The sequence below is a fragment of the Sebastes fasciatus genome, chromosome 19 (genome assembly GCF_043250625.1).
Source record: "Sebastes fasciatus isolate fSebFas1 chromosome 19, fSebFas1.pri, whole genome shotgun sequence".
NCBI lineage: Eukaryota > Metazoa > Chordata > Actinopteri > Perciformes > Sebastidae > Sebastes > Sebastes fasciatus.
The window spans coordinates 5,909,107-5,932,026 of NC_133813.1; the positions used below are offsets into that span (position 1 = coordinate 5,909,107).

At 43.4% G+C, this 22,920-nt stretch overlaps 1 protein-coding gene across 7 annotated transcripts; it reads right to left on the minus strand.

Annotated features, from left to right (window-relative positions):
• Window positions 1-859: 859 nt before the first annotated feature.
• On the minus strand, window positions 860-22,654 carry ythdc2 (YTH domain containing 2). 7 transcript variants are annotated; one of them, XM_074616997.1, is made up of 32 exons: window positions 22,514-22,654; window positions 21,946-22,012; window positions 19,880-20,033; window positions 19,595-19,685; window positions 18,512-18,708; window positions 17,801-18,003; window positions 17,490-17,656; window positions 17,132-17,234; window positions 16,602-16,758; window positions 16,364-16,471; window positions 16,103-16,239; window positions 15,556-15,691; window positions 15,130-15,256; window positions 14,780-14,845; window positions 14,464-14,642; window positions 14,201-14,297; window positions 13,879-13,966; window positions 13,577-13,657; window positions 13,378-13,460; window positions 12,856-12,961; window positions 12,508-12,627; window positions 12,076-12,348; window positions 11,749-11,875; window positions 11,401-11,606; window positions 5,660-5,849; window positions 5,341-5,429; window positions 4,981-5,100; window positions 4,483-4,652; window positions 3,959-4,133; window positions 2,870-3,076; window positions 2,553-2,735; window positions 860-1,527 (listed from the first exon to the last, which is right to left on the minus strand). In XM_074616997.1, the coding sequence occupies exons 3-32, from the start codon at window positions 20,025-20,027 to the stop codon at window positions 1,456-1,458; spliced, it is 4,206 nt and encodes a 1,401-aa protein (XP_074473098.1). In that variant the 5' UTR covers window positions 20,028-20,033; window positions 21,946-22,012; window positions 22,514-22,654; the 3' UTR covers window positions 860-1,455. The 7 variants fall into 7 exon arrangements, with proteins under 7 accessions (XP_074473098.1, XP_074473095.1, XP_074473094.1 ...); XM_074616994.1 differs by having other exon boundaries at window positions 2,870-3,079; XM_074616993.1 differs by having other exon boundaries at window positions 18,506-18,708.
• Window positions 22,655-22,920: the final 266 nt, after the last annotated feature.

Consider the following 22,920-nt stretch of genomic DNA (forward strand, 5'->3'; position numbering starts at 1 on the left):
CTCATCAATATAACCGTTGACAGTTTTAGCTCACTCGTCACTGAGGTATTCATTCTGATCGTTCTTAAGCGTTGTCTGTACTTGTCTGTCTCTTCAACTACAGTGGCTGTGTGAAATGACTGCTTATTTTGCTAGTGGGCGTTGCAGTAGTCTTTAGTGCCTATGGTGTGTCTAATCATGCCACCTGCTATTAACTAGTAATGTACTGCTTATGCAGCTGGCATTATCTTTTTCATCACAATATGTGTTTTGTTCTTGTTTATTTATTTAAAAAAGTTATAGAGGTGACATTTTGCCAAATTTCTTTAAAAAAAATATGTTACGTAAACTGCATAATATGGAGTTTCCAATTAATTTTTACATTTTCAATAAATACGACAATTCAAGGTATCATTTAACCCTCTGAGACCTGCGTTTCCGACCGACTTTACTGTCTTTCAGAGGCTATAGCAGCTAAATAACGCTCCAAAGTTGGGCTACATTTTGGCGAGGAGAAACTGGCATGGTCATTTTCAAAAGGGTCCCTTGACCTCTGACCTCAAGATATGTGAATGAAAATGGGTTCTATGGGTACCCACAAGTCTCCCCTTTACATACATGTCCACTTTATGATAATCACATGCAGTTTTTTGCAAGCAGTATAAATGTGTTATTTTAGCCTATTCTTAAATGGTGTATTTGAATTACATAAATTGGGTATATATTATATTATATTATAGATTATAACCAACTGTACAAATAAGCATAGTGTCTGGTATGCTCGTTACTGATATATCAGACCACTTTCTTACTGTTCCACCGAGATTAAACAAGCTGTTGCAAATGGACATGACACGAGTTGGAAATCACACTGACGGGGTTTTAAGATGAAATCAATATTTATTTTTGTAAACACATTAACAATGATGAGGATGCCTGAACTCACTTTTCACCTCTCCTCATACAGCAGCATTAAAGTCAAACATTCAAATGCTAACAACATATATTATTTCTGTCTTCATCCAGGTAACCAAAAGTTGACATATAAATGATTAAAATGAGTCCCACAAATAGTCCCCGATGTTTTTGTGCTGTAAGTAGTGCACACGTGTCAGTTACCATAAAAACTCATCATTACAACAACCTGCATGAACTGTAATAGCTTTTGATTTATCAAATCAAAATAGTGATACTAACATGTTTCCCACAGAGACATTTGATTGCGAACATACGGTTTAAGAAGTACCATTTTGAATACAAAGAATAAAAACTGCATGAGAACTCATTAAATAGACAAAACACAGAACCAGAGCAGAGCTTCCTTTGTCCCGTGGTAGTGCAATCCTTGTACTGTTAAAGGAACAATAACATGTTCTATCTAGTAGATTGGATAGAAAAATACATGTTTCTATCAATATACAACATTTGCATGTAGTTGAAGTTGAGTAAGAACAAAACGTGGTCAGCTGCTACTTCTTATTGAACTTGATTCCCGGAGTTTCTCTCCCACAGTAACAACAGCTGGCTGCCTGCTTCGGACTCCAACTCCTACATGAGACAAAAGAGAGAGATGGGGAAATGTTGAAAATGCAAAGGAAGTGCATCATCCACTGGCAAAAAGAGAACACCACCAACTTACGCTATTCTACTATTACTATTCTACGCCGTAGACATAACGTGATAATCAATTAATTGTTTAACCCTCTGAGACCAGCGGGATCACTGCATTTACTGTCTTTCAGAGGCTCTAGCAGGTTCACTTTTAGGGCTAGAGTGAAGCTTCAGATATCATGTGAAACTAGAAAAACATGTCATACCTCTTTGTCAGGAAGGAGGCTAAATAACGCTCCACAGTTGGGCTACATTTTAGCAAGAAAAAACTAGCATGGCCATTTTTAAAGGGGTCCCTTGACCTCTGACCTCAAGATATGTGGATGAAAATGGGTTCTATGGTTACCCACGAGTCTCCCCTTTAAAGGCATGCCCACTTTATGATAATCACATGCAGTCTTTTGAATGCAGTATACAGTAAACAAGTTATTTTCTCCTATTCTAAAATGTTGTATTTGAATATTTCTGCATACTGGGGTCCCTAAACAGTCTTGAATTACAAAATTTGAGTATCACTGTAAAGCTGAGACTCTTGTGGATCCAATGAACCCAATTTTATTCATGTGTGATGATGTTAGTCCCCATAGTAGCCATTTCATTGCAGTGAGACCATTTTTTGAAACGTGACCTCACTGTATACAATGACCTGTGGTCCGAGTAAGTAAAGCCATCAGAAATGTAAAGTATTTGTGAAATAGATAATATAAAGATGCAGGAATACATGGGAACGTCCTGTTATCCAACCACTGTGGGACAAGGTTTTGAAGTGTGTGGACGATCACCTTGTTTTCCTGTATTTCAGTTATGATTTTCTGTTTGTAATGATTTCAGTCATCGACTGTTGACTGTGTTATTCTCTGCTCTGCTGAGAGCAGGATGCCACAGGAAGGCTTCAAATGATTCATGTTGTCAGAGTGGGACCGTAACGAAATGGCCTCTATCAGATGAAGCCGACCCCTCACCTGGCCGTCCCTGCTGATCTGGACCTTCTTGTTGTCGTTCCATGGGTTGAGGATGTGTTGGGTGCACTGGAAGGGAAGACTCTTCTTGTGGATCCACTCAACGCTGAAAACCCCTCCTAGTCCCATGAAGCCCCAGTCCTGGCAGCTCTCCTGACTGATGATTGACGTCATGTGAGCGTAGCCCTGTGAAAATGACAAAATACATCACTTTTAAAGATCCGTATTTGCCAAGATTCTGGCACATGTGGTCGAAACTATGATAACAGAAACTACACTACATATTGTAGCGTTGGTTTTCCTATCTGTCAGAGTGTTACCTGGAAGTGTCCAGAGCCCTGAACAGAGAAGATGAGGATGATGACGGTATTCTCCAGGAAGGCCTTGGTGAGTTTGGCCTCGTTGGTTGGTGTGGTGGACCAGATACCTTTCTGCTGAGAAATGTCGATGTTCCTGACATTGCTGCTCTTCATGATGAAGTACCGCACAGATGGCAACACCAGCTGAGGGGACAGTGGCTTAGAGGTCTGCTGGAGGAAAACAACAATTATTATTTGTTGATGAGATAGTAACTAGTCAAATGAAATATGTCTATCCTATCACTGAAGGCTCTCAGGGTGACATGCACCTCCTGTTCAACTCTGCAGAGGATTCACCACAGCATCATCACAAGCTCTCAGAGACATCCTCTGCTGATAAATTCCCACACGACCACAGTACAGCTGCCCACAAACAGCTGACAAAGTGGTAAATACAGGAATGTTCCATGATGATCCTCACTTTAAGGGGACAAACGCAGTAGAGTTGTTTACTACGCTGACAACGAGCTGCCTCATGTTTTCACTTTAGGAAGATAGTGTTAAAATGTGGTCTGCAACAAAGAATGATTTGATTTTAGCCGAGCCGGTTGCCAAAAATGCCTTTTGCAACTGAAGCAGTTGTTGTTCACTTGCGGCCCCTACCGGCCGGATAAGAGGAACGAGGGCACCCGATTCGACTGTTATCAGGCCATTAAATAGGCGTTATCGGTCGCTATAAGCACCATAGATGTGGGTCAGTAGGGGCCTACTACACCTACTACGTTGTAAAAGTGAAAGTGAAACTTAAAAGCAACACATTCTAACATGTAAAACTGAATGAAACGTTACGTTTTGAACGTAAACAAAAAGGATTCTTTAGGTTTCGGCATCGAATCTACCACTTCTTTAGGTTTAGGCGAAAAAAAATACAATCACTAGATGTCGCTGTTGTGTTCTTTTATACCTTCTTTTGGTGATCTGCAATGTGAATAGATGATAAAACCTACTAGTGGGTGTACTAGGCCCCTATTGACCCACATCTATGGGGCTTAAAGCGACTGATAACTCCTATTTAATAGCCTGACAACAGTCAATGACAGTATAGCATACCTTTCCTGAGGAGGAAGGACAGGGGCTGTCAGACGGACTGTCCAAGGTCACAGAGCAGGAAGAACTAGTGGAGGAGTGAGGGTCATCAGAGAGCTGATTTATGGGCAGCGAGGCCTCGTCTCTGCTGTGGGCTTTCATCTGTGGCAGGCTTGAGGTTGCTGCCATCCTGCAGGACCTGAAGGGGAACGTGGTAAAACGGAGCAGTAGTGTGAGGATGAGAAGAAACATGAAAATAGAACATGACTGATTATCCTACATTCTCAAACACCAGCCTGGGCCTTCATTAAACACAACTGCAGAGAGAACCAGCATCCATATTGCTTCAATTGACTACATTTACCATCAACACTGATTGAACATCCACATTAAAAGGTAGCCAATTTTCCCTTTAAGAAAGTAACAGTATAACCAGAAGCTAGATGAGGAAAATGGAGATGATTCTCTGCCAGGCAGGACAATCAAAATGTTAATATCTTAAAGAACCACAATACATTACACTGCAATATAAATGTTGTTGAGACTACTTGTCATTGGTGGTGTTGGTGGTGTTGGTGGTGTTGGTGGGTAGTCGGAGGCCGTTCTTGGAGTTCTTCCCTGAAGCCTGGGGCCCGTCCTCTGATGACATGGGCCGGGGCCGCTGGCCGATCCCCGTGGGCTGCTGCAGGCCTACTTCCTGCTCCTCTGCTGCGAGCACCTGAAGGACATCAGTTTGAGCTCCAGTCATTTACTTAACAGCAAACAGCACCCAAACCACCTCAAGAATGAAGTGTACACATTAAATGTTAAAGTTAAGCACATGGATGAAACAAGGCAGGGAACGCAAACCACAGCCGTGAAGGACTTCTCAACTCAAACATACATTCCCAGCCATAATACTCTAAAAAGAGGAGGAGGAGGAGGACAACTTGTCTGAGGCTGCTCATCAGATATGTGAGACCTACATACACTGGCGTTGCTCTGTGTTGTTGTTACTTCCTGTGAAACCAGTGAAAGTTCGAGGAAGAAAAGAGAATAGGACATACAGAAACCAGGGTCCGGATGATGGCCTCGTCTTGTTGAGACCAGGGCTTCGAAGGACAACGGGTCCTCTTGATGAACAGATTTTGCCACTTCTGCCTCAGTTCAAACACCAGTCCTGCAGCCTGAAATCATGATACATAACATGAGATAAAACAGCATGGATATGCGTACACTTAACCTGATATAGATATTTTTAGGTGTCTAAAATCCGTTTTGCTGCTGCCCCCCCCCGTCCACAGCAGTACAATGCTTTGCTCCAAACTCCATCTACTATGGAGAAGGACTTCATATAACCACGCTGACAAACTCATTCATAAACTAAGATTCAAAAGGTTGAAAGGTCGACAGCGATGTTCCCTCACCTCTCTGTCCAATTGGAAGACAAGCCAGTCATCAATCCTCAGCTCAGATAGGTCCTCTGACTCGCTATCGCTGCCGTCCTGCGGACCGTCTGAAGGAAACAACATGGAGACAAAGACTGAATCTACACAGACGGGCTTCTAAATCAACTTCTGTCATAAAACACTCAAAAATGCACAGTGCCCAGCAGTGTTTTAGACTGAAGGCGTAAAGGTCAAGGGGTCAGTATTATCAGGGACCATGAGAAATTCACGGCAGTCTGGCCAATAGTCTAAATGTCTTGCCATACTTAAATAAATGCCTGAGATCTGAATAGTTTACCAGAAGCCTTCTGTACAGCAGGTTCCTGCAGGGCAGAGCTGGGTAGTTTGGCACACCCTCCAAATATAGCCACAACGATGGGAGTCGTCATGGAGCAACAGCGGACGCTGGCCATCCGGTGGCCTCGGCTCATCTCGTCGTAGATCAACCACTCTGTGGGAAGGGGCGGGGCCGATTTGGGTGGGCCGTTCTAAACAACAGCAAACACACACACACACAGACAGAGGTGAGTTAAGCTTATACCCATGGGTTAGAAGAACACCGTTTATATTTATGCAATTACGTCTGTATCATACTCCAACTGACCCTCCTCTAAGCCCCGCCCCCCGGGGCCACAATGTACAGACAGAATTACATATTAAACTAGAAAATTTCGCAAGAAATTTTGACCAGTGTGCCTGGTGCTCGGGGATGGGTGGGGGGGGGGCAGATTCAGACTGTCTGAGGTCCATAGTGAGGTCATAACTGTAGGCCCTTTCGCTGCGTGCGTGTCTGACAGTGGTTGCCATGGTGATTGGGGGGCCGTGAGGAGTGTTTAGTTTCCTGTTAACATACAGTAAGAGTTGAGGGATTTTATTTTGAAAAGTAGGTGAATACCTTTGCCTTGTGCTTCTATGCACACTGGAATGATGGGACCACTGAAGAAGGAGGTGCAGATGATGTTGGACATGGGAGTCATTGAACCATCCAGAAGTGAGTGGTCAAACCCCATAGTGCTTGTTCCCAAGAAAAATTGTACTCAACCTCGGTTCTGTTCAGACATGAGGAAACTGAACAGTATTTCCTGTTTTGATTCATATCCCATGCCCCGTATTGATGAGCTGCTAGAGAGAATCGGGAAAGCCAACTACATCACAGCATTAGACCTTTGTAAAGGTTACTGGCAAGTGCCTCTTGACCCATCTTGCAAAGAATACACAGCGTTCCAGATTCCAGGGATGGGCTTGTTCCAGTACACTGTGTTACTCTTTGGCCTTCATGGCGCACCTGCGACCTTTCAAAGATCAATGGACATTGTTCTTAATGATTGCTCCAGGTTTTCAGCTGCCTATCTTGATGATGTGGTAATCTACAGTGAATCCTGGGAAGAACACTTGCAGCATCTTGAAATCGTCCTAAGCAAGATACAGGAAGCTGGGCTGACCCTGAATGCAAACAAGTGTTCCTGGGCTCAGGAGGAGGTGAAATACCTTGGGTACCTGGTCGGCCGTGGGCAGATAAGGCCACAAATAGAGAAGATAAAGGCCATACAGATGATTCCAAGACCCCTGACCAAGAAGCAAGTGAGATCCTTTTTAGGACTGGTGGGGTGGTACAGAAGGTTTGTTCCCCATTTCTCTACATTGGCGGCACCACTCACCGAACTAACAAAAAAATCAACCTCGAAAGTGATATGGAATGATGAATGTGAACGTGCCTTCCAGGCATTGTTGGCAACGCTGAGGGAGGAGTAGCGCGGCAAAAACCGTAAGAAGAGGAATAGTAAGACTTCACTAGAAAATTTCGCAAGAAATTTTGACCAGTGTGCCTGGTGCTGGGGGGATGGGTGGGGGCTAGGGGTGGTGTGTGTGTGGAGGGGGGGGCAGAATTCAGACTGTCTGTCCATAGTGAGGTCATAACTGTAGGCCCTTTCGCTGCGTGCGTGTCTGTCAGTGGTTGCCATGGTGATTGGGGGGCCGTGAGGAGTGTTTAGTTTCCTGTTAACATACAGTAAGAGTTGAGGGATTTTATTTTGAAAAGTAGGTGAATACCTAGTTCCTGTTATCATACAATGAGAGTTGGGGGCTTTTAATCACAGGTGTAATTGATCACATTAATTATGGCCCTGATCCATTGAAGCCTGGTTTAGAGCATGCTGGCTCACTGAAATGGCGTGATACAGTAAATAGTGTGTTTGTGTGTGTGTGTGTGTGTGTGTGTGTGTGTGTGTTAGTCAGCCTGCTCTGATTGGCTAATGTGAATCAGCTGTCTAGCAGCAATCTGAAGTTGCCGTGGCGATTGGCAACTGCTGCAGTGGGGCAGTTTATAATAGGAGTTAACCAGAGACGTACATGTCATAAAAGTGCTTCTACGACAGAAACCGTGACTCCTATCGCTTAGATTGTTCATGAGACCAGTTAGGAGTCTCTGATGAACAAATGGTGTAACATTTGGGTCTGTAGTTTCAAAAATGTGACCTCGGCGGCAGTTTCGAAAAGTAGTAACTTTTTTCTCTGATCCAAAAAATTCTGTGAAATTTAATATGGGGCCCTATGGGAGCGAAGCCTGCAGTTGCTCTCACGTTCAGGCAGTTGTCGCTAAATGTGTAAGTCCGACTGATTCCATAGCTACATGTTTGCGACCGGCACAAAAATACCTACGTTTTGATGTATTAATTGTGTATGAGGAGTGGACGTTGTGGGCTACAGAGCAATTTGTTCGGAAAATTTTAAAAAAATTTCAAAGCTTTCCCGCACTCTAGCGATGATGTCACGCGCTCTAGCCCTTAACGACCCACGCAATACACACCCATTATAAAATCTGAAACGGTCTGAAAAGTTCACAAAACGTAAACTGCGATTTCGTGAAAACCGTGCCAGCTATCAAAAAATTTCCATTTGGCCAAATAAAGTCCCAAGTCTCGTGACCCGTTTAAACTTTTAATCCCGTTTCTACGTTAAAGTATGGCGACTCTGTATGGCCCCAAAGAGGAGTGTTTATGAGCACTCGTCACGTCGATTTTCAATGCATTCCAATGGAGAAAAAAATGCTTCAAAGCACACTGGAATGATGGAACCACTGAAGAAGGAGGTGCAGATGATGTTGGACATGGGAGTCATTGAACCATCCAGAAGTGAGTGGTCAAACCCCATAGTGCTTGTTCCCAAGAAAAATTGTACTCAACCTCGGTTCTGTTCAGACATGAGGAAACTGAACAGTATTTCCTGTTTTGATTCATATCCCATGCCCCGTATTGATGAGCTGCTAGAGAGAATCGGGAAAGCCAACTACATCACAGCATTAGACCTTTGTAAAGGTTACTGGCAAGTGCCTCTTGACCCATCTTGCAAAGAATACACAGCGTTCCAGATTCCAGGGATGGGCTTGTTCCAGTACACTGTGTTACTCTTTGGCCTTCATGGCGCACCTGCGACCTTTCAAAGATTAATGGACATTGTTCTTAATGATTGCTCCAGGTTTTCAGCTGCCTATCTTGATGATGGATGAAGGTTACTGGCAAGTGCCTCTTGACCCATCTTGCAAAGAATACACAGCGTTCCAGATTCCAGGGATGGGCTTGTTCCAGTACACTGTGTTACTCTTTGGCCTTCATGGCGCACCTGCGACCTTTCAAAGATTAATGGACATTGTTCTTAATGATTGCTCCAGGTTTTCAGCTGCCTATCTTGATGATGTGGTAATCTACAGTGAATCCTGGGAAGAACACTTGCAGCATCTTGAAATCGTCCTAAGCAAGATACAGGAAGTTGGGCTGACCCTGAATGCAAACAAGTGTTCCTGGGCTCAGGAGGAGGTGAAATACCTTGGGTACCTGGTCGGCCGTGGGCAGATAAGGCCACAAATAGAGAAGATAAAGGCCATACAGATGATTCCAAGACCCCTGACCAAGAAGCAAGTGAGATCCTTTTTAGGACTGGTGGGGTGGTACAGAAGGTTTGTTCCCCATTTCTCTACATTGGCGGCACCACTCACCGAACTAACAAAAAAATCAACCTCGAAAGTGATATAGAATGATGAATGTGAACGTGCCTTCCAGGCATTGTTGGCAACGCTGAGGGAGGAGTAGCGCGGCAAAAACCGTAAGAAGAGGAATAGTAAGACTTCACTAGAAAATTTCGCAAGAAATTTTGACCAGTGTGCCTGGTGCTGGGGGGGTCTGAGGACCATAGTGAGGTTTTAAGAAGGTGGATGAAAGGCCCAATAAAGTCCCAAGTCTCGTGACCCGTTAAACTTTTAATAATTTTTCTACGTTAAAGTATGGCGACTCTGTACGGCCCTAAAGAGGAGTGTTTTTGAGCTCTCTTCACATCGATTTGCCACTCATTCCTGTCGAGCAAATAAATCGCGCTTTCGCGCGTTTTTTTCGGAGGCCGTTACGCGAATCTCTTAGTCAGGTCATAGCACACCATTCCCGATCATTCCGCACGTTTTGATGTACTTTTTGTACAGGTGTTGGCAACACTGCGGCAGGAGTAGTGCGGCAAAAACCGTAAGAAGAGGAATAGTAAGACTTCACGAGAAAATTTCGCAAGAAATTTTGACCAGTGTGCCTGGTGCTGGGGGGATGGGTGGGGGCTAGGGGTGTTGTGAATGTGGAGGGGGGGGCACATTCAGACTGTCTGAGGTCCATAGTGATGTCAGCACTGTAGGCCCTTTCGCTGCGTGCGTGTCTGTCAGTGGTTGCCATGGTGATTGGGGGGCCGTGAGGAGTGTTTAGTTTCCTGTTAACATACAGTAAGAGTTGAGGGATTTTATTTTGAAAAGTAGGTGAATACCTAGTTCCTGTTATCATACAATGAGAGTTGGGGGCTTTTAATCACAGGTGTAATTGATCACATTAATTATGGCCCTGATCCATTGAAGCCCTGGTTTAGAGCATGCTGGCTCACTGAAATGGCGTGATACAGTAAATAGTTTGTGTTTGTGTGTGTGTGTGTGTGTGTGTGTTAGTCAGCCTGCTCTGATTGGCTAATGTGAATCAGCTGTCTAGCAGCAATCTGAAGTTGCCGTGGTGATTGGCCACTGCTGCAGTGGGGCAGTTTATAATAGGAGTTAACCAGAGACGTACATGTCATAAAAGTGCTTCTACGACAGAAACCGTGACTCCTATCGCTTAGATTGTTCATGAGACCAGTTAGGAGTCTCTGATGAACAAATGGTGTAACATTTGGGTCTGTAGTTTCAAAAATGTGACTTCGGCGGCAGTTTTGAAAAGTATTAACTTTTTTCTCTGATCCAAAAGATTCTGTGAAATTTAATATGGGGCCCTATGGGAGCGAAGCCTGCAGTTGCTCTCACGTTCAGGCATGTGTCGCCAAATGTGTAAGTCAGACTGATTCCATAGCTACATGACTGTGACCGGCACAAAAATACCTACGTTTTGATGTATTAATTGTGTATGAGGAGTGGACGTTGTGGGCTACAGAGCAATTTGTTCAGAAAATTTTCAAAAGATTTCAAAGCTTTCCCGCACTCTAGCGATGATGTCACGCGCTCTAGCCCTTAACGACCCACGCAATACACACTCATTATAAAATCTGAAACGGTCTGAAAATTTCACAAAACGTAAACTGCGATTTCGTGAAAACCGTGCCGGCTATCAAAAAATTTCCATTCGGCCAAATAAAGTCCCAAGTCTCGTGACCCGTTTAAACTTTTAATCACGTTTCTACGTTAAAGTATGGCGACTCTGTATGGCCCCAAAGAGGAGTGTTTATGAGCACTCGTCACGTCGATTTTCAATGCAATGGAGAAAAAAATCGCGCTTTCGCACGATTTTCTCGGAAACCGCTGCGCGAATCTCTTAGTCAGGTCATAGCACACGATTCCCGATCATTCCGCACGTTTTGATGTAATTTTTGTACCTGTGCTGGCAACGCTGCCGGAGGAGTAGCGCGGCAAAGTTTAGGCAGAAGTCAGAAGAAGAAAATAAGCCCGCAGGATAATAGACCAGTGTGCTTTGCACAAGGCTTTGCCTTGTGCTTCTAGGCACACTGGAATGAAATGATTTGCTTTCCTACCTCCTTGAACTGGGACTGGCTCAGGATGGATGTGGGATGAAAGTGGACCTTCTTCTCTCTGTTACTAGAGAGCATGGAGGTCTCCGGGTTGATGTGGACCAGGTTTGGGTACATGCCAGCCACCAGGGCTGCCTTCACCACGGCCCAGTTCTCAGAGTTCAGATTCACGTCGCGGATGTCACTGCCCCCACGGGCTCGCACGAAACCTGGGTAACAAAGAGACCGTGTTAAATTCGAATCTCCATTATTGTGATAACGACACCGAGAAAACCAAAAAGGCCAATAATAGATAACAGGCAGTTACACATGTTGAGTGTAGAATATAAAGGAAATGAAAGTGGAACTGACCGATGGCACGGAGCTGTCCCAGCAGCTGCGTCCTCATGCCAAGTATCATGTCCATGGTGGCCTGGGACAGGAAGTTCTTCTCACAGAAGGATCTCTCCCAGCCTTCGCTGCGGGCCTTCTGCCATGCCTGACACCACACAGGACAAAAAGGACGCTTGTTTCAACTAGGGCTATGGAATATGACTTCATAATAAGGCTGCTCTATTTATTCATTTATTGTGATCACTAAGGGGGTTCTAATACCCACGTTGAGAGCATTCTCCCCTCAAATGACCCAAAACCTCAAATGACCCAAAACGCACATCTTATATGGACCCCCACACCTACCTGGAAGGCTCTCAGCAGGGCCATGTGGTCGCTGAAGGTGCTGCAAGTGAAACGTTTGCGGTAGTGTAGTGCAGCTCTTTTCTGAGCTCCCTGGGCGGGAAGGACGAAGGGGTCACGGTAGGCCAGCGTACAGGCAATGGTTAGAATGGGGTCCAGACACTTGAGCACCACAGCGCACAGCACCATCTTGCCCAGGTGGGGCTCCACAGGTAGATCAGCCAGGTGGTAGCCCAGATCAGTCAGGTCTTCATACTGGTCCATAGCATCTATTGTCTGAAGAGAAAGGTGGTGGGAATCAGTACTAACTCAATGACTTTTGAGTTGCTGGAATACTGCATGTGGATGTGTCGGCGTGCATGTGGAGGCTTGTCTGTGTGTCAGAGATCAGAATTAATTGAGGTATATAGTAATATTTGTGTTAGTATTTGTTACCTTTAGCATCTGCACAGCGTTCCTGATGGCATGTGGAGCAGGAGGCTGTGGAGCTCGAGACAAGAACTCAGCTACCTTACAGGAGGACGGGACCAGCAGTTTGGTCTGCAGACACAGTTCCTGACAAACACACAACATGACATATTATTAATTATCATTATTAAGTCTACTGCATTCTTTAAGTAACACTGTGTTGGTGCTCATCAAGATTTACTTAAAGGTGCTATACGATATCCAGAGCATTAATATAGCAGTAAACAACTATTGTCTATGTGAAGATATAGAGGAGTGTGTGTGTGTGTGTGTGTGTGTGTGTGTGTGTGTGTGTGTGTGTGTGTGTGTCGCTACCTGCAGTGGCATCCGGAGCAGCTGTGGAACCTGGAACTCCAGCATGTTTTTGAACCTGAGTCGACTGAAGAGGTGGAAGCAAATCCCTGGTCTGCAGCGGCCGGCTCTGTGGACAGGTCACACATTCAGTAGATTCTTTAGCTGATTCAAACTTAGTTCCATCATCCATTATCTTTAATCGCTTATCCTATTCAGGGTCGCGGGAGGGGGGGGGGGAGCTGGAGCCAATTGCTTCTTTTGGGCTTGTTTCTATTAGACCTGGTTGCTTGTTTCTCTTGCAAGATCTGGCAACACTGGCTGACACACTTAACCCCAACCTTCATGCGCACAGAAGGCCCTCTTGCTGCGAGGCGACAGTGCTAACCACTGCACCACCGTGCAGCCAGTATCAGGGGTTAAAAACTGATATTAACAGCCGAGGCTTTTACATTTAGTCACAAGCATAACATATCAGGTGAGATGTAAGATTTAACATCTTATGAAGTCATTCAAAATTCAGAATATGGACATCGTTGATGTTACCTTCCCTTCCTTTGCAGAGCGCTGGCTTTCGAGATCCAAACCGTCTTTAACATGGATACATGACTGACGGTATCAAAGGACTTCTACAACAGGAAAAAAAACCATTCAAGAGTTAATTACTAAGTGGACTTCTATCTATTGTTAGACTTCATGTTACTCTTGTGTTGTAAATCCAACCGCTCTTCAGCAGTAACCGTACCTCTTTGACCTTTCCCGAATCGATGACAAAGATCACATCGTTGATGGTGATGCTCGTCTCGGCAATGTTAGTTGAAAGAATCTGAAAGGGAAAAAAATGACCAGTTATTACCCAGCTTGATAGAGGGTGAATTACCTTCATATTTCCTTTACTAGTCATCAATCAGCAGCTACTTGTCATAGACAATAGACAGAATGCGTCATACAGACGGAAGAAGAAGAAGGGTGGGGTAACAGGAATGTGCTGCTCGGTGTTGATGTTGGGGAATAGTGTGAGTGTCTTGAGGGACATCAGAGACTCACTATCTTCCTGATACCGGGTGGAGAGGTCTTCATGGCTCTCTTCTGATCCAGAGTCTGCATGTCTGAATGTAGAGTGAACACCTGGTACCTGAGAGACGACACAACTCTGTCAGAGACACACTACAGAATAATAATAATAAGGCCCATGTTTAAGGCAAGGACCGAGTCTACACCCATTTTAAGAATGCTGTATTTATCATAAGTTAAAATACCATCAAGAAACATCTCTAACTTATCATGACTTTAAATTAACATAACTAAAAACATACAGTACTATAGGTATTGCATTTTCCATTCGTCTTATGTACAGCATGTGTTTCACCTGTCAGGGTGGGTGGAGAACCTCTTATCGTCATACAGGATGCGGTCCCTTAGTGTCACTATCTCATCGTATCCAGGAAGGAAAATCAGGACAGCACCTGAAGACCAACAGATAAAAGCTCACATTCTCATAATCCTGAAATATCATCATCCGTGTTCCCTGAAATCTGGCTGGGATTAATAGACATGTTCACCAGGCAACGGGGTCAATAACGCTGCTCAATAAGCAGCTGTGTTGTTCAAAAATCCAGTGCGAAGGCTCACCGTCGCCGGTGGTGGAGCAGATGTTGTGCAGCAGATCCATGATGAGGTCCAGGTCCACCCGCTCATCGTCAAAGCTGTGGTGGTACAGTTTGAGCAGCTCCTGCTCTTCGGTGCTCATCTCTGTGCTGCCACACTGCACCAGAGTGGACTCATCCGGGCAGCCCTCCTCTCCCAAAGGACTGCACAGTAACAGGAGTGTAGGTGTAAGCAGACGGGAGCCCGATAAGTTTATAAACCTTCTCAAACAGTATGACGAGCCTTTACTTTATGGACTTTATAGTTTAGTTTTGCTCCTTGAGGTCAACATTACACTCACATGGAAGATTTGAGTAGATCCATAGCGTCTGTCTGCTGGAAGTGTTTGGCAAAGTCTAAGGCTGACCTGAAATGAGATAAAAAAAACTGTCGCTCAATGCATTCACATGTACCAAACAGCTTGAAGGAATATGAAAACGAAACAACGTTGTAGGTACATATACAGATTTAGAAGTGGAAAGTTTGCAGTTCGTACAGCTACATTATTGGTTATATCGTGAAGACCTCCCTCCATTTCTACGGACAATGAAAGGAAAACTAACAAATATGGTCGTGAATCCCAATAAATTTAGATTTGGACTTCATTTAGCATAACATCAGCTGGGTAACAGAACATGGTGGGTGTCCTACCACCCATTGGATGCCTTCATGTTGATGTCCGCCCCCATGTTGAGCAGCTGCTCCATCTGCGTGAGGAACCCTCGACCTGCTGCCACCATCAGAGGCGTGGCCCCGGTGTCACTGTGCCTGTAGTCCACTGGGAAGAGAATACAAGTATTGAGCCTCAGCCTTCAGAACTTTAATACATCCATTCATTTTTCTACACCCACAATGTATGTTCAGGACAGCACACTAAAATGTTAATTACCAAGGAAACAGTTCAACATTTTGGGAAATGCGCTTTTTTGCTGAGAGTTAGAGGAGAAGATCGATACCACGCTCTAAATGCACATACTAATGCGCCATCAGCATCATCTCGAACAAGCCTATTTTCAAAGTTGCACAATGAATGAATGATTGCAGAAAGGAGGAAGTAAAAGCCCCGTGAGTCCTTACCGTTCACACTTTCATAGAGGATGAGGTTGAAGAGCTGAATGAAAGCATCCTGGTCTTCACCGAGGAAAATGTTGGAGATGCACGAGTCCATCTCCTTCAGCAGCCACGGCTCCAGCTGCTCCGTGTCATTCTCAGTCTGTGAATCATCAACATCAACACACCCGTACTCAACACAACTTGTCTGGATGAAACCATTACCAAATAGAGACATGTGTTAGCCGTGTGTTTACTACATGTTTATTGCATATAGAGCAGGGAAGTGAGATCGGATCACAAGTGGCCACTCAAGACGCATGTGGAGACGCATTCCAATGCCAGGTATGAACAGACGTACTTGCTGTCCACTTGTGTTCGGATCACTCAGGATGCATGTTAATACCAGGTCTGAACAGGGCCTATGTGTGTATGTGTGTATGTGTGTGTGTGTGTGTGTGTGTGTGTGTGTGTGTATGTGTATGTGTATGTGTGTGTGTGTGTGTGTGTGTGTGTGTGTGTGTGTGTGTGTGTGTGTGTGTGTGTGTGTGTGTGTGTGTATGTGTTGGTTTACCGGCTTGTTGAAGGTGCTGTCCTCTCTGTCCGGGGAGCTGCCGTCCTGGAGGAAGCTGGGGACGGACACAGGGCTCCTCTGTCTCTCCTCCTCTACTGCCTTACACCACTCCGTCAAACATTTCTGCTTCTTCTCCTCTGAGAACCAGAACATGTGATATTACACAGAGGGGGATTAAGACCAAGCCGCGTGGAAGGCTGAGATGCATAGTTTTTAAATTTAGTCTGACTCCGTTGGACTAATTAATAAAAAGCTTCATACTTTTCTGTGTCTCTTCCTTGTATTTCCTCATGTCCTTATTGTTAAAGCCCGTCATCCTCAGGATGTCCTCCAGAAAGAGTTCCTTCACTTCAAACATTCTTCCTGTGACTGAACATACAAAACAAAAACTCTGACTCAAACATGCAAACTGCACTAACGTAGAAGCAAACCTCTAAAGCAGTTAACACCTTCTATGAGCATTCATTGAATGAACACAGAGTTAGTTAGCAGGACGTACGGTGGATGACAGGGCAGGAGCCAAAGTACTTAAGGAACAGGTCTACATCCAGAGCTGCACTGGACAGGATCAGTTTCAGCGTGGGGATCTTCTGAAGAACATCCCGCATCTTAGTGAGCAGGAAGTCGGTCAAACCATCACGCTCGTGCACCTCGTCCTGTTAAAACACAGCACAGTCACTTTAACACGGTGAGTTTTATCAGAGAGGTCAAAACAAAAGTCAAACTGGGAGCTGAAACACCTTAAGAGAGTAAACTTGAGGAACTTAACACCCCCTGAACATCTTGTTTTGCTGACTTCCAGTGGTTAAACAGCTTCTAGCAGTGATGTACTGGTGGACCCGGTGACATCACTGCTGGGTGTGGTTACTCACATTACAACCAGGGAGGGCAGCAAAACACTGCTTTTCAGCCTGCTGTTATGTTACTCCTCAAAGAACAATCCCAACTCCATAAAGCAGGATTACAGAGTTAAGCATCTTTATGATGAGACTTCATGTCCTGTTTATTTGTAGTTTGTTTGATGCTCACCACAATGGCGTGTGTGACAGTCGTCAGGCTGGCGTCTCCTGCCATCAATGTCCTGAGGAACACTCCACTGGTGCAAAAGGTCAGCAGTGTCTTGGGCGAGACCCTGAGGTTTCAAAGTCAACAGTTATTTCCATATTAAGCAATAGAATAGAAGTGTTCCACAACCTCGCAAATGTATATATCTGTGATCTATATCTGATTGAACTGGATTCTAACTCAAGTTGTCTTGATTTCCTGACTGGCAGCTACTGTAGCTCGTCCTTGAATTGAACTAGCTGCTCTACTGTGAGTGTATATTATTAACATATGAAGTGTTGGTGTCTTTCTACCAAAGATAAAAGGCTGTGACGTAATGTACCTGCTCTCTAGTCTGATGTGATAACCGATGGTCTGGCCCACGCTCTCTCCTCTCTCGGCTGCCACTCTCTCAGCCACAGCGATGGCAGCCAGACGTCGAGGCTGAGTGCAGAAGATCCTGCAGGGCTCTCCCTTCCTGCTGCAGTCATCCAGCAGGAACTGTGGGATCTGGACGATGCACAGTGACACTGGATTACCTTTACAGATCTCATCCTAAGGCTCTATCTTTTACCACACATACTACATAATAGTTATCCAATAGCAGCGGATTTAGTGCCTCCAAAAATGTGAAAGTTTGTCAGACAAACCCACCTGTGTAGTTTTTCCAGAGCCGGTCTCTCCCACCACCAACACCACCCGGTTCTCTCTGACGAGCTGGACGATCTCGTCCTGGCGTTCATGCACGGGTAGGGAGCGTCGAAAACTGTCCAGATCTGATGGACTCCTCCTCCGAGGCACCATGGGTATGCCGTTGTTTAAGCGCCCGCTTGCCCGGTTCCTCTCACAACTGACGTCTAAGGGAAGAGCGGAAGAATTAATACTTGACACTATACAACACACCTGTTGACTTGTTTTTTCCATCTTGAAATAATTAGTCATGTTTGCATGGTATGAGGAGTTAGATTGGTTTGATATGTACATTTTATCACTACTCAACAATATACAGAGTGAGCAGTGAGGTTGATTTTGTTTCAACATCCATGTGTGTGTGAGAGTGTATATTTTTCCTCCAGAGAAGGACTAGTAGTAGTAGTAGTATTTGGGTGACTTGGGTCTCTGGAAACATAATCAAACAATCATTTGCAAAGGTACAACTGTTGTGAGTCTATTAAGGTTTCCCTCACGTATCCCAGAGAGGAAACACTCTTGAATATTTTTTAAAATAGGTGGACAGTATAGACAGCACCCCATTACATCAGTTTTGCCATTTTTTTTTCTCATGCAGTGGACATTAACTGTCCCGCCTTCATCAGTGTAACTCACTACATAGTTCTAGTTTTAAAGGCAGATACTGACTCTCACCAGGTTCTGCAGCCACAGACATGCCTCCTTTGTTGTTGGGCTGCATGTCGATGCGTTCCTTATTGCTGATGGGAAACCTCTGAAGTAGGCTGCGGATGAAATATAAGGAATTGTGGGAGACTGTGAGGGGCATGGTAGGCCGAGGTTTGTCTGCACCGCCCTTCTTCCTGATGGTTAGGAAGCGATTCGGTCCTTTCCTGAGAGAGAGAGAGAGAGAGAGAGAGAGAGAGAAAAAGAGAGAGAGAGAGAGAGAGAGAGAGAGAGAGAGAGAGAGAGAGAGAGAGAGAGAGAGAGAGAGAAATTTCTGTCATTAACATGTTTTTAAAAACTGATTCAAGCTGCTGCTGTAAATGGTTCCATCAGAAGTCAATCACTTTCTGACCTCACCCCTTTCGATTTGAGCAAATGTTTTCCTACATGTTAACCTATGAGTGTTAGAAAGTGGTTTGATTAACCGGAATGATCAACCATACAGGAGACAGGGGCCCTCAAAGTTGGCTACAATATAGCCAACAGCAAGTAGGAATGTTTCAGGTGATCTCCCTCCAGCCAGCTGCCTCTTATTTAGGTTTTTGTTGTGAAATAAGGAAGTATCTATAGATAACTCCTCATTTCAACTTCACAAATCAGCCGTTCCTTCTCCGTTGTTGCGCATTCAACATGAACGACAGGAAAAAATAGAAACAGCATCTGACAAATGTTCAGCTCCGGTGACAAAAAGCTTGTTGGGATTTATTTATATCTGTTTATAAATAAATGTTGAAATGTGTGTGTGTGTCTGACATCTGATTCTATCCTTTATTATTTTTATGTCCGCCTTGTAAAGCACTTTGTAATGAGCACTCGTTATGATAAGTGCTATATAAATAAATAACCTTCATTATTATAATTATTATTATCAGCAACCACACAAGATATGTTTGCACACGTGTGCATGACGTCAGAGCAAGTCGGACACAAATCTAAAACGGCATGCATTGCTTGGCGATTGCCGGTGATTGATTCTGCGCAGGCCTGGCTCATCTCGAACGAGCATATTCTTAGTGATGCATGATGTACACAGGTCCTGGTGGAGGAACTTACCCTTTGCTCTTAGAAATGTAACCCAGGGACTGTGCCATTCGATGAATGAAAGCCCTCTCAGTGTTGGACAGGGAGGAGGGAAATTCCATCTCTGCTCAGAGAGGGAGAGGAAAGAGTAAATATTAGGACACTCTACAAGACTCAACTATCACACGTTCCTGCTCACACTGGGATGAGTAGTGACAGTGGTGTACCTCTGTCATATGATATAACTGACTATTATTGACCAAACAGAAGTGTTCTGCTTTTATTTTCTGATATAAAACAATAAAAAACAGTTGATACCTTTCTCATCACCGTAGTGAAACCTCTCCAGAGAGAGGTTCACCGCTATCTTGACTTCTTCATCGATGTGAATTTCTTTGAGGCCTTTGGAGCCACCACGTTGCTGGCTCCTGGCTGGTCTCTGTGCTGCTGTACCAGCATTCGACATGATGCACTGCAACACAACAACAGTGGATCTCAGCACAGGGACAGCAGCATATTTTGTGTTCAAGTTTCAAAATGTTATACTATTTAATAACAAATTCCTGTATGGCTACTTGTGTTAAGACAAAATTAGTGCTTCTGTATTTGAGAGGTTGGAGTGGTGATATTGATACGTACCATGCAGTACATTTTCTAGAAAATAAAGAAACTGTTTTACACATGAGTACTACTCAGCCTGTTAGCTACAATGCTGTTTGCACTTTGGCACCACAGACTGTCTGTCTCAACTCAATAGATGTGGATCATGTGATAGGACTCTTGTTGGCTCCCACCTGAAGGCATTCTGCTTTCCTCTGCTCTTCCTTCCAAACAAATTATTTCCGTGACTATGTGGCTAAAAGGCTACATGATAATGTTGGTGAAACTTGACCTTTGCAGAGTGGGTGATAATTAGCCATGTGAAAATTGTTTCATAATAACATTTGGGCTTTCCATGCTCAATAGTGAGAGGGGGATAGTTTAGATCAGTGGCGGCTGGTGACTATTATTTTACACTAGTTGGCTACTTATATATCTACTTACCTTCTTTATTAAACAAAAGAACATAATTCACATTCAGTTATAACAATAACAAAAGAGCCAGGGGTATATCACGCTAAACAAAAATATTAAAACCTGCATATATTGAGTGTCTTATTAGCCTTTTTCATACTTTATTTTTTCATATATGCAATTTACAGTTCGTAATTACAATAGTTTATAAACCAATTGTATAAGTAGTTGAGCTTAAAGACGAACACAATAAGTACACTAGGGAAAACAACTTCAGCATTCAAACTTGAAATAAAATTAAGGAAAGAGAAAAATAATAATAATAATAATAAAAATAATAGAAAAAATAATAAATAATAGTAAAAAAAATAATAACTTTTTTCTTAGTGAAAATTAGATAATAGTTTCACATATTGCTCAACATCCTTCAAGAAAACAACAAAATAAGATCATTTATTGCATACAGAAAGTCGCGGAAGGTCTCATTTTGTTTAGGTTAGGTTACAACCTGTTCCCTCATTTTTGCAATAAAAAAATTATTCATATGTGTAAAAAGTTACATACAGTCCCTTTAAGAATTAGAAGTTCATTGCTCTTTGAAAGGGCATTATTGAGCTAATATTTTATCATTATATCAATGGCATAAAATGGTCTTAAAATAATGACAATAATATTTATTATCGCAATTATTTCTGGGACAATATATTGTCCAACAAAAGTAGTTATCGTGACAGGCCTAACATTACTAATGAACTAACTAACATTTCTGCTGAAGATATACAATCAAGTATCTGTATCTGCAAACATTCTCTCACGGGAGTTTAGTATGTGTTCAGATAGAGTGAAGATGTCTCTGTTCAGAGCAGATTGTACACCACTGCATATACAGCCCATTTGTGGTCAAACTATAAAAAAGCGAGCTTACAGAGACTTCAGGTCGCATATAATGATGCAATGAGAATATTATTAAAAAGATGTTCCAGTGCAAGTGAGATGTTTGTGTCTGCAGGCATAAATACTTTTCAAACTGTATTAAGAAATCTCATGTACAAATTTATATGCCGGCTTAATCACTCTGAGAATGACATCATCTTGAGGTTGTCTAACATCAGATTTAGCACTACACGGTACCAATCACAGCTGTGGAGGCACTGGCATAGTAAGGCATTGATGTATGTATGTATTTATATTAATATTCATATTTTTGATATCTTTTAATCATGACTTTTTATACTGCTTCCTGTATTGTAATGTATTGTAATGTATTATATGTATTGTATTGTTGTTGTTTTTTCTTATCTGGACCTTGAGTCTGCAATAAAGTTTGAATTGAATTGAATTGTATGTTGTGTATTTTTTACCAGACTCACCTGTATGGAGGATCAATACTGGCTGGACTCAAACTGAAAGAGGGTCAGAGGACAGCAAACACGGCTGCTGGTGTGAAAACACACAGAGGAAGAGAAGATTATGGATTTATAATGCTAACATTACATGTTTATTGTGGTTCTTCAGTTGCTGGCAGAGCTGTAGACTTAAGACAGGCAGTTAACCCATCCCAGTATAACAGCAGCAGTGGGCAGCTCCTACCTGTATACAGCACAAGGGAGCAGTTTTAGGGGGTAGATGCCTTGCTCAAGGGCACAAGGGCACCTGAGACTAAAGGGCTAACTTGTACTATATACAATAAACTGTCAAGACTTAATTAACAACACTTATATCAGCGACTAGCGGGAGTGTTGTTGTTGTGTTAGCTGAATGAGCCTCTTCTTGTGTGCGTCATTTTACCCGGTATGGAGCGTTTTCAAAACACGGAACTAAAGTTCACGTTAGCCGAGTTTCCAGTTAGCTTAACGGCTGAGAGACACATCAAGATAACACGTTAGATAACTAACCTTGTTGTCATTAAACTAATGAATATGAATACTGTGATGTTACCTTGATTAGTGGAGAAGAGCTTCTAACATTAAAGCATCCAGTCAGGCTGGCGGGAGGTTAAAGGTTCCGCGTGTTTTGGCCGTTTGTTGGTGTCACGTTCTGTTTCTTCCTCCGCTCCGCCAGCAAATAGTGCCGCCAAACAACGAGAAGTACATCCGGTCTGACTCCTTCAGAATAAAATGAGGCATTATCACAAACCTAATCTGAAAACATAATTTTTACTCTACAAAGTAATGCCGTATATTATGTGTAATATTTTATTTGAAATAATTGTTTAATAACAACTTGTTAAAAAAACATGAAATTCAGATGTGGTTCTGGATTAACGCAGTATATTCATGTTAAACAGGTAACATTAAAGGTCCCATGTCGTGCTCATTTTCAGGTTCATACTTGTATTTTGGGTT